At 38.3% G+C, this 23,555-nt stretch overlaps 1 protein-coding gene across 1 annotated transcript in view; it reads right to left on the bottom strand.

Moving 5' to 3' along the window:
• myo10 (myosin X) overlaps positions 1 to 23,555 on the bottom strand; it is a 133,960-nt gene that overhangs the window by 44,633 nt on the left and 65,772 nt on the right. Inside the window, exons 4-19 of the mRNA XM_069190954.1 lie at positions 21,683 to 21,870; positions 12,355 to 12,489; positions 11,355 to 11,479; positions 10,574 to 10,587; positions 10,372 to 10,456; positions 9,792 to 9,895; positions 8,563 to 8,692; positions 7,788 to 7,906; positions 6,778 to 6,924; positions 5,981 to 6,081; positions 3,922 to 3,988; positions 3,681 to 3,773; positions 2,780 to 2,848; positions 2,086 to 2,168; positions 1,286 to 1,394; positions 614 to 694 (exon numbers count right to left, since the gene is read on the bottom strand). Of these exons, the coding sequence (XP_069047055.1) occupies positions 614 to 694; positions 1,286 to 1,394; positions 2,086 to 2,168; positions 2,780 to 2,848; positions 3,681 to 3,773; positions 3,922 to 3,988; positions 5,981 to 6,081; positions 6,778 to 6,924; positions 7,788 to 7,906; positions 8,563 to 8,692; positions 9,792 to 9,895; positions 10,372 to 10,456; positions 10,574 to 10,587; positions 11,355 to 11,479; positions 12,355 to 12,489; positions 21,683 to 21,870 (1,650 nt within the window). The remainder of the gene's footprint in view (positions 1 to 613; positions 695 to 1,285; positions 1,395 to 2,085; positions 2,169 to 2,779; positions 2,849 to 3,680; positions 3,774 to 3,921; positions 3,989 to 5,980; positions 6,082 to 6,777; positions 6,925 to 7,787; positions 7,907 to 8,562; positions 8,693 to 9,791; positions 9,896 to 10,371; positions 10,457 to 10,573; positions 10,588 to 11,354; positions 11,480 to 12,354; positions 12,490 to 21,682; positions 21,871 to 23,555) is intronic.

Raw genomic sequence — 23,555 nt, 5'->3', positions numbered from 1 at the left:
CTCCTGTTTTGTTGTCTGCCTGGACCAGCTGATGTTGAACGATAACAAATGTTTTGAGGATAGCAACAGCAATTTCACCTTCCATTTTACTTCCTTTTGCTCAAAAACTTGGGAGCCCTTTTTTTATATCCCTTAATGACGTATTCTTGCACTTAGGGTTTAGCTTTGTAAGCTTAGCAGTGTTAACAGCTCTTAAAATGATATTTAAAAAAATACAAGTTTTGTAAAACAACTTCCAATGAAATGTCTGGAAAGAATGCACAGGCACATGAAAAGCCAGAATCACTGTTGTAATCACTAGGCTATCTCAAACACCCACTGTATGTGAAGTGAATTCAGCACTTCAGTTCAGTACATTTTTTCACACTCTTTTTAGCCCAGTGAAGTGAAGGAAGCTTTTTTTTCATCTGTTTCATTCTCTCCTCAATGTTTGAGTTCTGTTTTACTTAAGAAGCTGAAGCTAAGTACCTTGGTTTTCAAGTATGCCGAGCAGGGAGGACGTGCCAAGATCAAACACGCTCTGAAAATACGTTTTTTAGAAAGGTACATCTAAAGCAAGCTGGTGTTAATTAGGAGAGTGGCGAGGAGAGAGGAGTCTGGAGTTCAGGCTTACCTTCTGAGTGTTTGGCTTGATGCAGCGAACAAAGAAAGGATTTGATGTGCTGAGTGTGGACATCAGGGAATGCAGGGAGTTCTGGAAAGCAAGAAAGCTTTTAAAAACTTTGGCACCACCACACAGCGAAGAAGTACACAAGGCTCTATTCATAAAGAGCGGCTGCAACTACGTTATTTTTAGCTCAGACTTAAAAAAAAGTCTATCAAAGAAATTAACTGCCCAACTAGACTGATGCTGGTCCTTCTTATATTTACCCAACCCTTGACCAAAGCATTATGTGAATACATAATATTGAGTTTACAGGCTCAATCAAAAAAACACATGCAGGCAGAAAACCAAATTGGAGCTCATCTTTTACTGAACATACTACTATCAAAGGATAATGTGATAAATGCACCATTACACATGTCATTCTTTAGAGCACAGAATGCACAGAAAGCCTTTGGATGGTGAATTGAGATCTATTTGGGATTCACTTTTGTTGTTGAAATGTTTGTTTTTTCCTTATACTTTTCACATGAATATCTCCATCTTAAAACAAAAGTGGTTTAAAGACATGCTTTGGATAAATCTAGCTCTTCCTTTGTCCCCTTTTAATAATTTATGACTAATATTCATTTCTGTAATATAGCTCTGCCAGCCACATCTAAACTCAAAACATCCACTGACCTTGAACTGAGAGCTGACAGTGGGTCTCTTGTGTTTGGATCCACATTTCAGAGTGTCCTGGTTGTTCCGGCTGGAGACGTGCTCAAAGAGGTCATAGACAAAATCTAACCTGTAACACAAACGTGCGACACATTTAGTACAGGCTTATCTGCACAGTGCCTGCTCTCAGTATGAAGAAGATTTCACCATTTTCTCTGATATACCATCTGGCATGAAGCTACTGTAGCACCTACTGTAATTGGAGTCTGTCTTGTTCAGACTGCGTTAAAAGTTAGACCACTGATAATGGATTGTAATCTTCTCCTTGACTGCAGCAGAAAATTAGCCACTAAACTGTAGAGGATCTCACACTATAAACACTGTCTTGAGGTTCAGTGTAGCAGGGATCCCAACATTTCCCTTATCTAATTAAATTTCAGGAATTTCTGCTTGATGAAAACTCAGAAGCAACAACTGTGGTTCCTGTAATGCTGTCAAAAAGTGATGTAGTTTCTGCTTTGTCCTGAAACAGTCTGACATCAGCTTCTCTGTTTTTGCTAATAAATGCCATTTCATTCTAAACTTAAGTAGCAACGGTTATGCACTCCCTGAACCTTTACTATATATCCATGATAGCAAAGAAGAAACAGGGAATACATCAAATATATGAAGCACTGCTTTGACTTTTGCCTTGTCTCATAGTGTAGTGATGACTGTTTTTGAAGATAAATCTATAAAAAAGACAATGATCATACAAAAATCACAATCTGTATAAATGAGTAGGATTGATGACAGATTTTCCTCCAATAAGATTTACAGACCTACTCTCTCGCAGCATATTCAGAATATCATCCCTGAAGGTATCTCTGTTTTTTTCGAGTATTCCTCTCACGTCGTACACAACCTGCACAGCAAGACCAGGAGCAGGGATTATTATTTGGAGCTGAAGCAATTTCTCCAGTTGCCATCACAGCCTGACACCATGCAAACATAAGAATTATTACAATAGAGATGGGAGAGGCACCCTGCTCATCTTGCTTTTAGGTTTTTTTAGTAGGTAAATGATCCAAAGACTCCATTCAGTTGTTTCTTTTTCAATAACATCACCGTTAGCCATTGGACTACAGAACAAACATAAAAACCTTTCACTTTTGAGCAGAACAGAAAATGGCAAAGGTTGCAATCAAGTAACTTCTAAGTTCAATTAAGGATTCAATTATTTGAATGGAAACCAGATGTTTGTGCCCTGGGGATTGGGTTTGGAATTCTTGCTTTCCCCCATTGTTTAGAAGACGTAAATTATGCAAAAACATGTACAGAAGGTGTACAGTAAGGTATCAAGAAAGTGATGTGCATTTTCTTTTAACAAAAACAGGCTGAAAACAAGGTGTCTGAAATCAGAAAAATCTTCTCCTACCTATCTGGCGTTATCTTCTAAAAAAGCGCACAAAGCCTGTTTTTTCTGTACCTAAATTTGACAACTGAACTTACTTGGAAAGATTTCAAAATACATACCTCTCCTGCATAGTGCTTCACTCCAAAATAATGCACAGCAACCCGAGGCTTCACGTAGAATGGGTTTTGCTAAAACAAAAACACATACAAATTTCTTTTTTTTTGCTAAGGAAAATAAGGCCATCCTGCCGCTGAATAGTGAAGTTTTTTCAAAACGGTTTGCTGGTTGTTGCCGAAATCTACTGACAGATAATGCAATGTCCATCTCAGTCTTACGCTTGAACATTCAATTCCCTTCCTCTTTGACACCAAAAAGAATGCAAAATGGATGAACATACATCTGGGGTGAATGGAAAGGCATAGAGTGGTACAATTCACATGGTACAAGCAAAAAAAAAACAAAGACAAACATTTGGATAATGTAGCTTGGCACCGGGAGCCAAGCATATCCCATGTGGTCATCTACTGTAAGTATAGTAGGTCTATATGTGTACATACAGTACATACTGCCTACAGAACCTGTCCATTGTCTTCTGAGAGAGCCACTTTTGTGATATGAGGTGTCATTTATCATGGACTAATGGCTCAGTTTTGCACATTTCAACACATAACCTCTATGATTTATGGTTGTCATTAAGCCTGCGTAGTCCTCCTGTTCCCAACTACAATGACAGACTGATCGCGTTCAAAAAGTGTACATATATTTAATACTGCCTAGACAAAATACTGATTTGAGCCATTCTAGGTTTTGTGAGGCATATCCTTGAATACTTGTGCCCATACCAGGTACAGGATATTTAGTGTGCTTTACCTGAATAAAGGCCATTAGAAATGGCATCCAATTAAAATACCACATTTATATATTTTTTGAAACATTTATAGTAGTACAAGTTTTAGCATTAGGTCTGTATGTTCAAACACTTCCAATGGCTTAGCGAGTGGAATCATGCAGAAATCCTACCGAATGCTGATTGTGGAGTTTTTCAAGCAAAGTGCTGTCAGTTCCCTTCGGAAAGTGACTCTCTTCATTAATCAGTGCCAGAAGGCCCAATTTCTAAGAAACAAAAGAGAAATAATTGTCACCCTTCTGAAAAACGTCTGAATAGCTGGTCAAAATGTCACAATTGAAAATAACATTAACATTATATGGCTAACTCCCATTTTAAAAAAATAGTCTACTCATAACAGCCAAAAATAATTACCTTCTCAATCAAATCTAAACATTCTCCATTATCCATCCAGTTTATATCTTCCCAAATCAGACCCTCCCTAGAAAGACAAAAAGAGTTATATAAAGGCAAAACAAGAGATACATTACATATTCTAAAAAAATTGAATTGTCTATTTTTTAGTTTTGTACTTTGTATAAATCAAAATAAAAAACACTAAAGAGAACATATAAAATAATACTGAAAGATTGTTGAGATCTGTCATAGCAATCCAGTCCCGTGTTCTAACTCTAACTGTGATAATGAATAATATCATTTTTTTCTCTTGAGGCCAGGCTAGTTTAGTAGCCTAACTGTTTTTTGGGGTCTGGATCTGTTTCAGATCACCTGTTAAATAAGGTCTCGCTTTATCTTCAAAATAATTAAGTGTCTTTGCATAATTCTGAAGATACTCTTGATTAATCTCCAGGATTTACTAATTTATGCGGCTGGTTACATTTGCAACTATACAGTACCTGGGAAATTCAGTGGAACACTTCAGGTGAAGTTCCTCACTCAAGGGGACAACACCAGAACTAATAATAATTCCTTACTTATATAGCGCTTTTTTGGACACTCCACTCAAAGTGCTTTACAGGTAATGGGGACTCCCCTCCTCCATCACCAATGTGCAGCACCACTTGGATGATGCGACGGCAGCCATAGTGCGCCAGAACGCTCACCACAGAATAGCTCTCAGCGGGGAGGAGAGCAGAGTGGCGAAGCCAGTTTAGAGATGAAGATTATTAGGAGGCCATGAGTGGTAAAGGCCAATAGGAAATTTGGCCAGGACGCTGGGGTAACACTCCTACTCTTTCAGGAAATGCCCTGGGATTTTTAATGACCACAAAGAGTCAGGACCTCGGTCTTACATCTAACCCAGAGGACAGCACCTTTTTACAGTATAGTGTCCCCATCACTATACTGGGGCATAAGGACCCACACAGACTGTAGGGTGAGCGCCCCCTACTGGCCCCACTAACACCTCTTTCAGCAGCAACCTTAGTTTTTCCCAGGAGGTCTCCCATCTAGGTACTGACCAGGCTCACACCTGCTTAGCTTCAGTGGGTTGTCAATTGTGAGTTGTAGGGTGTTATGGTTAAAAGCAATGATTAACTTATTTATATTTAGGATATTCCTAAAAATCTATTCTAACATGTAATGTTGTCATATCTTACACAATCATAAACTATGGTTATAAATTCTTCATAATGTATAAAATTCCTGACTTCTGAAGTTAATGTTAATTATTTCCACATTAACTGGAACTATTCTGTTGTTCCAATATTTAAAATGAAATTTGCACATTCAACCCAATATTGGCTACCACATTTACATTATATCAGCGTTATTTAACAAAACACAATGAAATGCTGTACTGTAGCTTAATTGAAAAAAATGTGACAAAGCCATACATGTTAACTGTTATAGAATTTGATTGATTATTAATAAGAAGAACAAGAAGAATAATACCAACAAATACAAAGAGGGCAGAATTTAAAATAAGGGCAGAAACATCTGATTTTGAAGAGATTCAATCAATGCTGAATTTGTAGATCATGCCAAAGCAAAGATTGAGCTGAGCTTATCTGTTATCTCTCAATTTGCAATTACCGGCTCAGAGAATCGCTACAGCCCTGGCATCAGGAGAAATTAAGTGTCATTGACACTGGTCACGCGCACTGTTAGACTTAAACTCTAGAAGCCCAAAGCAAAAATTCCTCATCTAACAAGGGAGAAGGACATTGAACCACTAGAGAGAACCACTGCCTTGAATCGACTATGCCCTTAGAAAAACCACTCAGTACACTGAGACATGGGCTACAGGCCCAGACTGTGCTCTGAGTGGAGGCTTCTACTGTTTCAGCTACCTGTTTAATGCTGTTTCACTGTGTTGCTGGTGATAAGCAGTTTCTTACAGACATCTTAATCCTTCAGTATTGCCTAAACTTCGCTCTTACTATATGCGATACAGAACAGACAGAATCAAGATCAGGCTTAGATATGAGACAAAAGGCACAAAATATTTAAAAAATTAGAATCCACAGCTTACTTGTTATATTCAAGTTGTTCCAAAGAAAAAATGTGCTTGTTGAAATATTCCTGAAGTTTCTCATTTGCATAGTTTATATTGAACTGTTCAAAGCGATTGACCTGTGAATAAAGAAATGTTCATGAAGTAAATGATGGTGCCCTCAGAGTCAGGGAGGTTTGCATTGGCTCTTAAATGTCGTTTTTTGTTTACATAAAAAAACAGTTTAGGATATATCAGCTAATTGAAACTAAGTTTAGGATATATCAGCTAATTTATATAGCATGATTTTTAAGAAGCAAACTAAGATAGTTAAGAAAATATTCAAAGAAATGTCATGTTCTAAATGTTTAATCTGATTTGAATCACCAATGTGGCTTTTGAAAAGATTTTGATAAAGTGTACTTTATCCACATTTTATATAAATGGACTTACTGAACACTGCAAAAACAGAAAATAATTGATTACTTTTCCTAATCTGCCCTGTTTGAAACTAATGCAGACAAGTGTTAAGGTCACACAATTCTGGTGTGATTTATTAACTGTCATGCCAATATAAACATAAAAAGATCAAAATCAGAAAGCATATAGTAAGCAGGGGAAAACCATAAAGCCAAAGCCTTTTAAAATTATTAATATTTACATGTCAGTGCCTGAGTAATATGATATCCTGATTCTTTTTCTAGAAAAACGACTTTGCTGCGGGTCATAACTTTAAAAGATTTATACATTTGCACTTGTTGATCTCCAGAATTTATGATCAAACATGTCAAAACTCATTTTCTCAGTGCAAGGTTTAATGGCTTCATCTGACCTACCTCAAAGTTTTCAAATCCAAATATATCCAGAATCCCTATTGACTTGAAGTCCTCCTTTCCTCTTATCCTGCTGTTGAGTTTTCTTATTATCCAGGTAAAACATTGGGAATAAAGTGCCATAGCCATGGAATCTCTGGAGTCCACTGCCTGTTTGGAAAGCAAAGCCAGTTGACCACAGCACTTGCAAGGTTTGAGATACCAACTAAAAAAGTCACGAGTTAGCCTTTGATATTAATGGAATAGGGTCTGTTTGTGATTTCCATAACAAAAAGTAAGAGAAAAAATGCCCAAGAAAATAAATCTCACCACCAGCTGTAACTATGATGCATCTTAAACAGCAAAACCTTATGTGTTTAATTAACACTTTTAAACTATCAGGATCAAAGAAGACTCCCTAGATGGTTGCTCTGATGTCCCAGGGCTTGGGAATGTATGTTCTTCTTTGAGTTGTGATGTGGCTTTCCTCCTCTGTATGTTCCATCAATTGAATGAATCTCGCCAAAGGGCTGAAGTGTAGCGAGATAGAAATGCAGTGGTGTTTTGAAGTGCAGGAAAAAACTAATTGATCCAAGCCAATTCTTAACATTAACATGGCTGGGTACATTGCTCCAGACTCCAACAGCCCCATATGGAAAAACCTGCCTGCTGATCTCTCTGTTTTAAATGCACTTTTCTGTAGCTTCCACTTTTGTCTTCTGGTTCAAATTTCACTTCTGATGCTGAGGAAATCAGTTGGGTTAACTTTTCTCATTGTCTTAGAAGACTTAAAATAGTTTTATCAAGTCCCCTCATAGTCTTCTCTGTTGAATACTAAAAAGATTCAGTTCTTATAGCCTGCTAGTTCCCAACATTCCTTTAAATCCAGTAAAGGACCTATTTACTTTTGTCTGGACTGATGCTTAATTTCCCGAGTGCCCCTTTGAATATCTGCTGATGTTTGTGGACAAGATCAGGGTCTCGAATGAGCGATGACGCTGTTTAAATTCATGCCGCTGAGCTGCAGCTCTCACCTGCTCCACAGTGAGTGGTGTCGAGATCTCCTCTCCCCTGAGAATCATGGACCTGTGTGTGAGCACCTCAGCAAGCTGTCCTGAGTCCAGCCCAAGAAGCTCTGCCGCTCTGCCCAAAGCTTCAAAGTGCAAAAACCATGACAATGCTGTTGGTTTTCCATCTACTGTACAACCAGCTGCAAGTTCTCAGGACCTGGTCACATTTTTCTCTTCTGCTATGTCTTAACAAGTGATTAAACTCCACAATATACTGTAGACTACGTTCTTATGCCTATATTGTATATCTATAACATCTACAGTATTATGCCTAAGATGGAACACTGTTTTATTCAACACAACTGCATCTACAAGTTTCTGGAGTCATTCCACTTCCACCTACTACAATTTACTGACAGTGGTTTCAACTGAACACTGGCCATCTTTAAGCAGCAATTAAAAATAATGACAAGTAATAGGTTTATTCCATGCTGAAAAGAGAAGAAACGAAACACAATGTTTTGGCTCTGGAGCCTTCTTCGGGTGTGCATCTGGGGGTCCTGTTTCTTTTCTTCTCTTTTCAGCGGGGAATAAACCTTTACTTGTTCCTTTGTGGCCTACACATGCTGACGCAGCTACCCACCTGAACTACACTGTTTTTTTAGAGGATCTGATCTATATGTAATCCAGGGAATATTAATCGGGTGAACAGGGGAAAAATATACAAAGTGTCATAACACTGATAAGCCTTTTAAGAAAGGAAAGAGAAAGCCATGGACCTCACAAAGCGTTTACTGACCTGATTTTGAGGAGACCTGTGCCCCGCCTGCCGTCATGAACTCCACATTTCCTATGTGAAGAATCCCAGCCAAGAGCCGAAGAATTTCTTGGATGTTCTCTGCACTGAACTGCATTGTCTTCATTGCATTCTTAATAGAGACACAGGGATCACAGTGAGGTGTGTAGATGAAAAAAGCATGGATGCAAAATCTTGATTTTCTATGATTTGCAGGACACTTTTAGCAAAATGGAAATACAACCAACTCCCTGGCTACCTAACTCACTGACATTCTAAAAATACATTTTATAAGGAAAAACAAGGCTGAGGTCGTGCTCCTTCATTCAATTCATTCTTCTCCTGACCCGAGCACCATGGAACACCTGTGGGACGAACTTGCCAGTTCCTCGCTATTAAGATGAGACAACTGAGCCTCGGCAGTCTTTGCCAGCTGGCTGTCGTTCTCACAGCAGTCTAACTATAGCCCGACCAAGGCTGCCAGGACTGTGTTAATGTTCACAGAGGCTATACCCAATGCTAACCTTTTAAATATGTTCATTTTGATAAGCATAAAGCACATTACATACTGAAAACTGACTGGTATGTTATTCACAATTTCTGTCTTTTTGATATCTATGTTCAAAGTATTTGATTAGACCTAAGGGCTGCATTTTTTGTGCCTCAATTTATTACTATGTACCTTGCACCTGATAAAAACTTTTATACTTATATGGTCTGCAATTCAGTTATTTTAGATTTACCACTTCCTTTTTGACTTTTTATTATATCTAAGTTTTAATCAGCGTTCTTAATCAATGTGGTTCGCCTACACACTTGCTCAGGAGGGATGAGGACTGTTAACTCTTGGACCTGCCATCGGTACTCTGACAGACACAGCTCTTACCGAACCTCAATGACGAACTTTAATGGTCACTACAATAAGACGTGCCAACAGAAATCCTGGCCTACTGAAACCTACCACAAAACAGAGACTTTTGGCCAATTGGACACACCAATTTGGGTGCGAGAGCTGAATTTAACTCGGCAAGGCTCTACATGAGCATTACAACATCCCGAGTTGCCCAACAGATTGCCGAGTCTTTCATAATACAACACAAATCTTCTTTGTCGGCTTAAGCTCCTAGATCTAACAGAGCAATTCAAATGATGTATTAGCATGTGCAACTGCCTTGAAATGAGCTGTGGCTGAGCTGTGAATATGTGATCATTCATTCTTCTGTAGCACTTACCAGAACTTCATGGAAAGTGTTTTTGTCATTGATTGTCTTGTCTTCAATGCACCCAGACTGTTTAAGGTAATAATAGCTGTCAGGTTGGGACAGATAAAATGCTTCTGCAAAACACAAACAGAGTTAAGCAGTTACGATAATTCAACGCCTAAGAGCCTGCCAGTCTTTCAACAAGCCTTTTGAACGGGCACACATACAGGGTTGTTTTCAACATTTCTTCTCTGTACCAAACGTGAATCAGCCACCTACTACGAAATGTTAATTTTCTGGGGGTTGCAAATTAGTTTGAAATAATTCTACGAGTATTTGTTGGATTAAGACATTAAGACTGACATTACCATTGCAAGCAAGTCTCTGTGATAAAGAACAAGCAGGCTATTGATGGAAAGTAAGATGCAAAAGCTTGGCCAGATCAAATTGTGAGCTTTGAAAGCTTTAAAGTGCACCACAGCTGACTTTCTTAAACAAGCGACAGTGTTGCTTCTTCTTGTGCTGCCAAGGCTACGTGTGGTTTGGTCAAAGGAGGCAGTCCAGTGTTGTAATGGGGTGCAATGGCACATACATCCTGTCTTATTCTCACCTCTTTGCTCTGCATTGGTTCCTGCCAGCAGAGCGTAAAAAATGTGATAGTTTCTCTCACCGGGGTTATGTCTCACCACGCGGTTCTGCAAGGAAACAGAAAATACAGCTGCATGTGAAAAGATAACTGAACCTCAACAATAAGACCCCAGCGAGTCCTGCTTGCAAATGGCTGAAGAATATACTGCAGCAATGAGCCTTACCTTCTCTAATAAATCTTGGGTTGAAAATAACAATTAAGGCAAATGACACAGTGTGTGAAGTTCTATTGGGTGAAGGTTGTTTAAACAAACAGTCGAACTGTTTAATGCATCCGTTGGTGTTTTGTTTTTCAAGGAGGCGCTCGAACTGTCAGATTATCTGCTTCTGGCTCAAATAAAGGTCATGCAAAATATGTCATCCAATTTTTTCATTTTGAAGATTACCGACAGATTAGTATCATTGCATAATATCTCTCCGTGTAGGTGAAGGGTGTCCTAGATCTGGAGAACAAATGACTTACTGGCATAATTGAGGGGAAAAAGAAATGGCAGGATTTAGCGCTATTTTCCAGTCATGTGCTCTACATCTATAAGGAAGAGTGAAATCCAGCAAAGCTCTCCTTACACAACAAGGAAAGACTTAAATCCATTATTTGATTATCCAGTAAATACTTTCCATCTAATTCAAATCCTACACCTTTTTAGTAGCATTTTTAAAAATATAAAAAAAATAATTTTACATTTTCTCCTCCTCCTTGACTGTTATACAGCTACAGGCCAGTACGCAGCATTTCAAACTGTATACTGTACAGATTTTAAGAGGTCCAGTTTTGACTGTGAGGATTTGTTTTGTCAATCCAAGTACTGGACATCTTGGATAGAAGGTCAGGGGGTGTTTTCTAAAAACAGTTCTGTTCATGGCTACCAGCTCTGTCAAAATTAACTGCTACCTCCTCACTTAGGAAAACTTTCATGAGCAGCACTTTTACATAAAAAAGGATACAATCAACGATTTTGCCTCCCTGAATGTTCCCCTTTTGGCAAAAATTCAGCTGTACAAACTTCCCAAAGCGGCTGGAATTGTTGTTGTAAACAGTTTTGGCATTTCCAAAAGCTTCCATGATTGGGCTGTAGGATAAATGAAAAAAGATAAAACGACATTACTAAAACAAAATGGCAAACAAAGTCATGTCAGACTACTGGCAATTGTTTCAGAATAAGTAAATAACCTGAGGACAAATAGTAAATACTGTAGACATCATTGAGCACATTTAATAAGCAAACCATTTTATAAAGTTTAATAAAACATCTTTACAAGGTTAAGGAGTATAGTACCTTTATTAAAAATCAATTTTTCCTTGTGTCAATTTAAGCATTATGGTATACACACTAAATCTTTAAAATTACAACAAAGCTTTCAGGGAAATCACAGAGGGTGAATGTATTCAAGGAAAGTCAACATAATGCACGATGAGACTAGCATCATTCTTTATAAACTACAATGGAAAGATGTTCAATTTTACAGTAGTACGTAAAATGTGTTCTTGACTGAGGTAACAGAATTGATACAGATTTCGAAACCTAAAGCATAAATATATTGAAAAATGGTGTTTGATTTAGGCCCAATGACCCAAAGAGCTCAGGGCCTTCCTTCTCCCACAAGATGGGGGCATTGAGGCAAGCTGATAAGAATATCTTTCACAGAAATTTTAATGTTTTCCTAACTCTTATGAGTTGAAGAAGTTCAAGTGGGTAGCTGCGTCAGCATGTGTACAGTAGCCTGCAAAAGACAGGTAAAGGTTTATTCTATGCTGAAAGGAAAAGACAAGAGACACACCATTTTGGCTGTACTGCCGTCTTCAGGTGGACACAGCCAAAATGTTGTGTCTCTTTTCTTTTTCTTTCAGCATGGAAAAAAACCTTTACCTGTTACTTATCTCTGTGGCTACTTGCACTATGCTTGGCACAACTGTCCCGGTCGCAGAACACTAATATTCCCACACCTGCTTTCCAAAAGGGCTTGTTCTACATGGGATGTTTTTTCCTTCGAAGTGACTTCCAGTGAGTGTTGACTCATGGCGGAGAGGAACTTGAGGATCAACTTTGTGCTTTCTGTCTTGCCAGCACCACTTTCTCCACTGAAAAACAAGAGAAGATATAGATATATAGATGTATAGGCTGCTGAAGTACTACTGACAGCCTTTCGAGCCATTGCTGCAAGCATTGAAGTCAGGAAAACTAGCCGCGAAGTCAGGACAATTACAAAAAGTTTATAAATAATGCGCTCATTAGGAGAACAGACATTAATTAAATCAAAGTCATGATTGGGATGCTGATTACGTGCCTTTAAAACTGGATTTGGTCAAAACTAGAACACAAAGCAGAATTCTCATATGTTAAGATAGTACACTGTATTATCCGTTTAGTTCATTTACACTAAACTACACTAAACACAGCTCATTGTAATGTGTACAGTAAATAGAAAACCTAAGTCTCCTTTGTGGTAAAACATAGCTTCATAAATACAATATATCATGCACTAAAACCTGGGGACATCTCACGCTACAACGTGAACTCAGATTCTGGCAGTTCTATAGCATAAACTGATTATTTGCTGAAATGTTGGAGCATTTCCATACTGTGTGCAACTGAAAACTTACATCTTATTTCCTTTTTGGAGGTTGAAAAGATGTAAATGAAATTCCTATTTAAAATGTCTCTATTAAACAGGAGGCTGCCCACTAGAGGGCAGACATTGCTCTGTAAAGAAGTTAACAGGCACATGATATAACCAAAAAGGTCACACTCAGCTCATGCAAGTGAATCATGAACGATTCCATCTTAAGTCAGAATTTTGGCAGATAGAACATATGAAACAAATAAGTCTTTTAAAGAAGCAGACTGTGTCTCTGTGCAGCTAGGACTGGAACATTACTGAGTACTGCAGAAAGGTTATCTATTTGGCTCTGAAAACTATCAAATGCTATGATATTCAATTTCAAAGTATGGCATGCGGTCTCAAACGTAAACTTCCAGATATCCTTACACTCCAAAACCATAATTCATTAATGAATTGTTAATACAAATTCCTTGCATTTATATAGCATTTTTTTAATATAGCCTATGGCATCTCAAAAGTCTTTACATACACTTCCATCACCACATTGTTGCCATTATGTGCTGACAGCCTCACTAAGCGGCAGATCAGGTAAAGAAGTGAAAAACTACTTCACCAGCTTAATCAAGGGGGCTCTATAGGTAGGTCAGATTATATGAGCAAACAGCATAATTAGCCGCACCCTTACTCTAAAAAAGTAGGCAAGACCTCCTTTTAATATGTCTCCCCCTGAAGGAGGTGAATTCTGAATTGTAGCCTAAAGGAAAGGGAGCCTCCTACTTCTCCACCAACACCACCACAGCACAGCCTGATGTTCCTTGGAGGTCTCCCATCTGAATACTGACCAGTCCAAACCCTTGCTTAACTCTGACAAAATCAGACTACAAGGTGGGCATGCTACAGTGCCGGTCTATTAGACATCACATACACTTATTTGACAGTTAAATATCCTCCATGTTTGCTAGACAATCACTATAGCAAGTTAAGATTTTAAGTTTAATTAAACTAGGTTAAACTAAACTCATTTAACTAATACAGAGAACAACAATTCCATAGATATTTACAAATGGCAGTGCATTGTAAAATGAATTAAAACTTAACAACATTTATTAGGTTTTAGAAATCATTCTTACAAATGAAAGAATGAGAAAGATAATGAAAAACTAAAGAAAGATAATTGTTCTGAAGCACAGCGAGTCAGCTTTATGCCTGCTCTTAACTAGAGTGACTCAATAATTGTTGAACTGACACTAAACCCAGGTTTAACATCATTCAGTTCAGCCTCCTTATGTAACAGATGATAGGAAGTGCCAAGCAATCCCAGTAAGAACCCCCTAATCTCTGTTGTTCACATCCAGCCATGGGCATCTTGTTTCAAGGCATGGAGAATACAGTCTAGCTGCGTATTTCTGTCACTCCAATAGGATCATTTTCAAGTCTGAAAAAAAAAACAGCTTTCTTGCCTTTTGGGTGTGAGGGCTTGATAGTGGGTCTTGGAAACTTTACTGCACAAAAGCAGCCTATAATTATGATCTGTAACTGTGCGCCAATTTGAGAGAAAAAAAAATGTTTCCAACAACCAACAACCAGCAAGTGCACAAACAAAGCAGCCAGGCCAGTTAAAAACCAGCCAGGTGGTAGGCATGCTTATTGTCAACACTGTTATCTGATGACCCCTGTCTTTCCAGTCCCAAATGAATAGCTCACATAGAGGTTTAATTTAAAAGATCTTGAAGAGAAGAAGTGTTCTCTCTTCCCATCACATTATATTACAGAAATAATTTAAAGGCAGTACAGCAGCATCACTGACAGACTTTCACATGTACAAAATATCTCGGAGAACAAAACACACCATGTGTGTGGGAGATACGTAGGTTATATTTGACAACATTACACAAAGACAAAACATAATATTTCCCAAAACGAAACAGTCATCTGCCTTGTAAAAAAAAACAAATCCATTCTGCTTTCTCTGAAAAGGCCTTATTTTGAGAATAAAACCTGCTATTTATCTTTGACTGCAAGAGGAATCTTGTATTTTTTACTGTGAAGGCCACACTGCACAACACTCCCCTGTGAGACTCCTGAAGAAGTTCTGGACAATATCAGAAACTTTTCAGGAGAACAAAAGGCCTCCAAAACCACTGCTTCTTATTTCTGTGTGTGTATGCATAGAGAAATTTAACTCCTTTAAACAGAATGAAGTCACAGTCAATTACAGTATGTTAGCTGTCCCTCTGTTCTGATTTTGGACTGCACTGATAGCTCTACGCCACTTATTTGTAATACAACAAACGATTAAACAAACTTCATCAAATTAAAGTAAACAGCTTCATAAATAAATCTGGCATGTCTTCAGTTCAGAAGTATATTATTAAATTAGGTCACATTCAGGCTGTTCCTTTATTCTTCACAAATACTACCAGATGGGCCCAGTGAATGGTCTATGCTCTGGAATGCGGTCTATAAAAATATTTATATTGAACACAGAAGTGGGGGTTGCAGTGGAGCTTGAAGCTTTTTGAAGGAAAAGTAACATTTAATAGCCTGTTCATTTATACAATGTCAGAAAAGATGTAGACGCTTGTAATGCAGTGCTTTTAGGGGGTGCAAAAATACACCAAGGACTGAACACACATAAAAAGCCATGCTGCAGAGGGATAACGCACTGAACACAATGAGAGTGACCAATAAATATTATTTTCTTTAAAGCATTTCTGAGGCTGTTAAGAAATGTTTACATGACATCTAGAAATCTTGAGGATGTGATAAGCAAATGTCCAATTACAGTTTTAGAACTCTATATTTAAGTACTGTTTATTGTTATGTAAATGAATAACACATCATATGGGTATTATTTCCTTAGCAGAGGCATTTATCCAGAGTGATGCAAAGAGTTAATGAAGTTTTATGTGGTGAGGGTATGACAAGAAACAGCAGATATAAATGCAAATGTGATCAGGACAACAAGGGCAAACACAATAATACTGGTATATTTAGAGCAGGTGCAACACAAGACCAAACTTAAAAAAGGGAAATGCAGCTCTCCATATAAAGCTCAGCGGAGCACTCTGCTCCTCCCACAGTTTTTCATTTTCACATACCCTGTCGACAGAGACCACTTCACTTGACCTGTTCAACCACAGCCCAGTAAAACCACTTCAGAACTCTGAAAGGATGATGGCTCCATGCAATAGAGGTAAAGATGAAGGGAAGATGCCGTCTCTGCCAGCGCAACTGAGAGCCCTTCAAATGTGAACTGTCGACATAACTGCAAGGCTTTGAGCAAGTGAGCCAGGCTGGTGTTGGGCTGCTCTCACTCTTAAAGTCTCCCTGCTGAAAACGCCACCAAAAACCATGTAAAACCTATTTGCTTTAAACACTCCTGTTCTCATTATATTCACTGAATCTGAAAATTGCAACGCTATCTAAGGAAAGGAGGAAAGTCGGAAACATTGTTAAAGACAGCATGGCTGAGATGTCAGGCCTTGCCACAAGTTTCTCTTTTCAGACCCCTAAAAATGAGCAGGAGCTGAATTATCAGACACGTTTGAAAACGATCTCAATGCTCATCAGATCTCTTCCAGAAAACATTAATATCTGAAGTGTGTTTCCAGGCTCCATGGTGTACACTAGAAATATTTGCTGTGTATGTTGTAATAAATGGCACTTCAAATTTATGGTACGTTCGGGTTTTCGGTGACTTGGCTCTTGCAGTGACAAGCCTATAAACAGTCCAAACTGCCAGTGTGCGTTTATTAAATTTGGTAGGCTAATTGGAATTTTCTCAATTCTTTCATACCCCAGGGAGTACTGGATTAGTTTTACAGACCTGGAGTGTAATCAAGGGCTTTCGAAAGCCAAGTAAGGATGAAGACAGACAGCACTTCTTAATCAAAATTAAGTTACAATTTAATTACACCGCAAGGCAGTCTCTTCTTCGTAATGTTCTCTGTTATTATTAGACTGGCCAAGCCACAGCAGCGTCTGTGATGGTGGAGGATACTTCCAAACAGCCATCCAGTATAGTTATGAGTGTTTAGTTACGGAAAATGTCTGTGTTGTCTTGCATTTACCTTGGGTTAACACTTGGAAACAATGGATTAGTGTTTTTGTTGTGTTCCCTCTGAGCAGTTAAGCAAAGACTACTTCATGCCCAGAGAAACTAATAATGTAACTAGCACAATATAACTCTAAATCCTCCATGTACCCAGTCTCTTGTCCAAGAAAAACTCAGACAAAATCTTCTTTGAGGATGGGCAATTTCCTGTGAATCTATCAGTGTTAAGTACTTCAGGGCTCTAATAATATAACTCCACTCTGTTATTTGTGAGAATGAAACACAGCTTCCCTTTCCAAATCTTTGAGGAGCCTATAAGAGTTGTCTGAATATGATTGTTAATATTATTTATTTAAGAAATCTTGAACTGTTCCAGGGTTTTCTGTAGCACATTGCATCCTCTGTACCAGGGTGAAAGGTTAGTGTGATCTTAAAAAATCCCAGAATATTTCTTGAAAAGAGTAGAGGTGTGACCCCGATATCCTGGTCAAATTCTATCCTGGCCTTTACCAATCATGACCTCCTAGTAATCCCCATGTATGAATTGGCTTCAGCTTTCTGTTCTCCTCCTCTCTAATAGCTGATGTGTGGTGAGCCTACTGGGATACTTTGACTGCCGTTGCATCATCCAAGTGGGGGCTACACATTGGTGGAGGGGAATCCCCATAACTGTAATGTTCTTTGAGTGGAGCGCCCAGAAAAGCGCTATACAAGTGTAATACATGATTATTATGGCATTAATAATTGATTTAGGTGGTAGCTGCATGATAATTCAGGATTGGATTAAAAACCCTACAAGATGGAAGACTTAAACAAATTTCCTATACTGTAAGTGGTGTTGCATTTGCATTAGCCTTACTTGCTATCATGCTTTTATGATCTGTGACGTAAAAGATATCATGGTACTAACGCTGTGAAGCTAACAAATTTGTGAATTTTCCCATAAAATTGCCTTCCTGCAGATTTTCTTTGACATTTATAGCCACGTGGCTTTAATTTTCACCTAAAGAATGGGCTTCAGCCTACAGTCCCTCCAGAACTTTCATACTGTATCAGATTGTGTCTGGATTTTATTATCTCCTTGCCTGAGGCTGCCTCCTCAATCCAGTTAAACTGCCAATGTACAATTTATTGCTCTACAACTTGAGATTTATTTGACACTCAAACAGTTAATTGAACTGCTCAGCTTTCAGACCAAGCAGCAATAAGGGCACTCTGTAACACACCCTGTAGAAACCAAGCACACAGTACTTAGATATGATATACACTTAACAAAAAAGTAGCTGATACGATCCCCAAGTATAAAGAAAAAAACTGTGAACAAACTAAAATTTTACGGTAGGCTATCAGCTTATATTGTACAGCTGCAATGTCACTAACTACTGTAGGGCATTATTTTTAAGGTTAAACAATACCACAACCAGCTGTTTTCACAAATTAAATCATAAACACACTAATGACTCAACTAAGCTGAAGCTAAAACATTCAGTCATAACTTACTGAAGTCAAGGGCAGAAAGAATTAGAGGAAACAGTTGTAGTGAAGCACTAAGATCTTCTCTACATTTACTGCAACAGTACTGAGAAATAGGTGCCAAACATACAGAAAATCATAATTCCTTTATTAATGTATTAGACAAATTAAATAAGGTTTACCTTATAATTACCTTCAGCCTGTCATATGTGGTTCACACAACTCAATTTGTGCTTTTGAGCATATATACCCCAGCTTCTAAAGTAGTGTGGAGAAGTTTGTATTTTTTATTTTTAATAGATTCTTTTAGGATTTTCATTTAACTCTGTATGAATTCAACATTTTTTAGAAATGAGATTTATTAAGGGACCTTTGTAAATGAAGCCACAATGACAACCATGCAAAACCCATGGCAGTGAACAGAACCCACATTCACAAAAGACTCGGATCTGACAATGAATCATTTGTTTCTCGCAGTGAATGACAGGAAGTTGGGGTGAACTGTTGCAGCCCTGACTGTTAAATTACTAACTTTGCTTCAAGTTTCAGTCTGAAGACAACCTAGACTTTCCACACAAAAAAAGTCTGCAAAAACAAAGTACCACGAAGGCCACACCTAGCCTCAGAGGATATCACGATAAGTGATGTCTATGAAACCCTCTTCATAAGTCTAATGGCACCCCAGGGGCATCCAATATAACAATAACCTCCTCTGTTTTCGCCAGGTCCCATTAATTATTCAGCACTATAAAACTTCTCCCTCTCAATAAAACAAATGAAAATATATTTATACATCACTGATGAGAAAAAACGTGTTACACTTGACGAGACATGAATACTCAACATAATACTGTGTATTATGATAAAAAAAGCAACGGCCTGAAACACAGCTGAAGATGTGGCAATACAATGCTTTAAAGAGAACATCTCATTAAGTATAAAAAAAATGGACAAAATGACACAATGAGGCCTGCCTTAATAAAATGAGCAGCCATTCTAAGATAATGTTAATTTTCTCACAGTTTTTTCCATCCCCTTGTGTAAATATCAACCTTTTGTGGAATCACTAGCACGAGACTTGGGCTGATGAACGAGACCAACGAGCTGCAGCCTTGGGTGTTTGTGTGTTTCCTACTTTCTGCTCGGTCTTATGTGCCAGTAACAACATCTCTACACAATGTTTGACCATTGTAAAACTCTATTTCAGGATCTGTTTTTTCTTTATCAAAAGTGCTTCCAAATACCCCAATTTTGGCTGGTTTAGTTTTCAGAACACTTAACAAGGGATGAAAGCACAAAGAAATATGTGTCAAACGGAAACTTCCTACAGATGTTTGTAGGGACATTCTTATCTTTTTTTAATTATACACAGTTCCCCAGTAAGATTTTTTCTACCTGACTTGTGGGGCATCCAAGAGGGAAGGACATATTTGTCCATCCAGATACCCATTTCATAACTGCTTCTTTCAATACATGATCACAGGGGAACTGGAGCCTATCCTGGCAAGCAACGGACACGAGACAGGGCACACCCGATGGGACACCAGTCGGACATATTTCTAATATCCGCTCACTGAGCTTTTCCGGATCAATACACAATACGATCCTAAATGAACACTGGAGATTTCCATTCGGCTTTGTGCGTTACTGTGTGAAAGAGTTAAAAGACCAATTTTGTTGTTTGTGGATTGAAATTTTTTCTTCTAGCTCCCAACAGATTTGAGAACTTCAAGCCCCCTCCCACCCCCCAAAAAAAACAAACAAAACAAAACAAGCGTTAAGTTCTTTTTAAATTTAAGTTACCCTTAATAGTGAAGACTACTGAAGTAACAGTGAAGGGGGTGGGGGAATTTCGGACAATGACAAGGAACAGTGAAGCTGTGAAAGAAGTGGAAGAAAGCACACACAGCAGTAAGTATGCTGTCAAATAAATCACAGAAATGGAACATTCCTAACAGTTCAAGAGGAGAAGCAAAGATCCCCAAATCTGTCTCGAGGTTTGGACTGGTGCCACCTGTATCAATACAACAGGTCATATTTAACATGTTCCACACATCCTGGTATGCTGGGCCCTGAATCTCAGTCGCTTCCACAATCCATTTTTTAATTTAAACTGGATATGTATGAATAAGTCTCATCTTGTGCTGTTAAGTGTTTCAAAGCATTTATTATGGAGTGAAATTCAAAAGAAAATTGTAAAATAAATGGGTAATATGGAAATTAATTGCTTAATAAGTATGGCAATTATTTATTTAATGCTAGTGCAATTATTTTACCAGCAGTGAAATCCTGGATTCTACTATGGGACATAAATGCAACTAACAGGCTTCATTGCAAGACCAATATACAAATATATATATATAAGAAAATCTGTGAATTATTGTGCCAGCTAAAAAAAACATTAAAAATATTCAATTATGCTGATCAAATATACAAAATTCAGCTATACAAAATAAATAACACAAAAATACAGACTGGTATTTTCAACCTGTTTTTAGACCACTCATAATCAGTACTTCACAGTTTTTAGTACAATTAAAAGGCACTTGAGATGCTTGTCCAAGATTTAAGCACATATTCATAAATAAAAGCAGAGCTTATAGAAGGGAAGGAGAGAGGAACAAGGTGTCATTTATGGGGGCAAACATACTTGCTAGGAGAAGAACTCAAATGCCAGACTTTTTTATTCCACTGCACTTCATTCCTCAACTCCTGCAGTCATGACAACCAAGGCCTCGTTCGCTTTGAGGGCTTTGAATTTCTCTCATTTCAGCGCTGTTCATGGTGCCTATGTACAGTAACTGAATTGGTACCTAAAACGAGACCTAGTCCCTCTGTCCTAGAACTTACACCTCACCAAGTCTTTACTCAAAGGCACTTTCTCAGTTTTCTGTCCATTTGTTGTTTAATCACATGAACGAGTCTCTGAAATCTGGCCTGGTGTCCATGGGCATGAAGACCGCTGCTATCACAACCACTGTACGCTAAAACCTGCCCTGCGCCTCCAAGTACTTAATGACTACCGTCTCATTTCCAACTAGTCTTTTCTCACAAAAATCCTGCAGCGGAAGGTGTCATTTGCCACAGTACAGAAACCTAGAAAATATAAGAACTTTACAAATGGAGGGTCAAGAAACCATCTTGGATGTGGATATGCGAACGCCCAACCATAGCCACGTACCTGATGAGGACACACTGGTTTTCAAGGCGCTTCCACAGGCTGCGGTAACACTCATTGGCGACAGCGAAGATGTGGGGAGAGATTTCCCCCAGGCGGTGTCTGCTGTAGAGCTCCACTGCAGGGTGGTCATACAGGTTTGGAATGAACTGGTAAGGGTTCACTGCTGCCAGGATAGAGCCTATGTATGTCTGAAAAAAAAAACACACACACACATTAGATGCTGCCTCTATATACTGTATATATATCAAACTGTCCTACTACCAAGTACCATGGAGTGACGCCACAAACTGTTTCCAACAACCCAGTGATTTAGCAAAGAGTGGCTAAGATATATTTGGCTGAAACACACCAATACGATTTAACAAGCACAAAGCTGAGGTTTAGCGCCGAGCTCAACTTTGTACTTTATCCATCGAGTCTATGCGTTCCCTGAGGGAATGATTTGACACTGTGAGTTATTGAAGGCTTGCACAAAAGTGCCTCCCCCAGAGCTGTGGGAAACAAAAAGACTAGAAAGCCAAGGGGGAACCTTAGACATACCTGTCAAGACATCCACTGTTTTAGCAAGGAAAGGCAAAAGCCAGACATGACAAAATTTGATCATGTTTGGTAATGAGCCCCACTCTTTTTTGATAAGATTGTTTTTCTCCCAAATTTTGAAAACTATCAATCTAAGCTTTTCTTGGTTCTTATTACCTTTCTTTCATAAAATAAGACCGTGGGGACAAAGGAAGGAGACAGGGAAAGAGATGGAAAACAGGAATTCCAGAACTGTATGAAGTAAACATTCTGAAGAGACCCTACTCTTCTCTGCTCCATGCAACATGGAACTTGTTCACATTTAGTTTTTTACTTAACAAACAAAGAGTGAAAAAAACAACTTGTGTCTGTAGCAAAACTTTCATGTAGGAGTAGAAAGTATGTTGCATATTTACTGTATAATGGGAAATATTTAGTCTTCAAATTATTTAAACCAACTAATGTAAGGCCTTTCTCACCAAGAATATCATAAACTAAAACACTGAAATATTTCGTTTTTACTATTTTTTTCTTTGAACACATCCAGCACCTAATGTTCAGTTGTGGCTTTTTGCTCCCTCACTCTTTTTTTTAATTTGTTGTGTTAGTGGCAGAGGAATACATGGAGCTTATAACAATAGAGCAGAAAATTAGTGCTTTAACTTTTGACCTCCCACTCTGGCCCGTATCTGTCCTTACTCAGATGTCGTGCCTATGGGCTGAAATAAAAAAAAAGAATCTCTCAGGTACAGCATGTCTGGATGATATATGGTAACAGAAATTCACGTTTATATTCTTTATACTAATAACACAAAACTTACTAGCTCAAATGTTAACAAAGACATTTTTTATTCCTTAAAACTACCTTACATTCCAAGATACTCTTTAGGTCTAATAGCTCTTGGCTTATTGTACAACTCTGGTACAATGAATCACTTAAAACACTTTTGGAATTGAGCTACCACAGCCAGAAAACTCTGCATCCATTTTTCTCGAGAAAAAGTTTATATTCTTCACAGAGCTTCTGTGCATAATCTTGGTATTGAACACAGCTTCCCTTGCTCCACATACAGGTCAACGTGACCAGAATAAAGTCTTCCTTATACTGTTTCTCTGCTGATTTCATTATCTGAATATACGTGTGCTGCTTCAGGGCATGTCTTAACTTTTCAATCTGCTAGAACTGGAACGGACTGAATAATTAAGCTTTGCCGTAATCAGAAACAATCGTGAACATAGCCAACTCTAAAGTCATGGCTGCTTCTATAATTAAGGTACTTAAGCCGAACATCTTTATTAAACTGGTAACAGTGGATAAACAGAGATTCAAATAAAAATACAGCAAAAGGAAATC

Source organism: Lepisosteus oculatus, chromosome 6 (genome assembly GCF_040954835.1).
Source record: "Lepisosteus oculatus isolate fLepOcu1 chromosome 6, fLepOcu1.hap2, whole genome shotgun sequence".
Taxonomy (NCBI): domain Eukaryota; kingdom Metazoa; phylum Chordata; class Actinopteri; order Semionotiformes; family Lepisosteidae; genus Lepisosteus; species Lepisosteus oculatus.
Note: the sequence above shows the minus strand (reverse complement) of the source record. Positions and strands in the feature narration are given on the sequence as shown.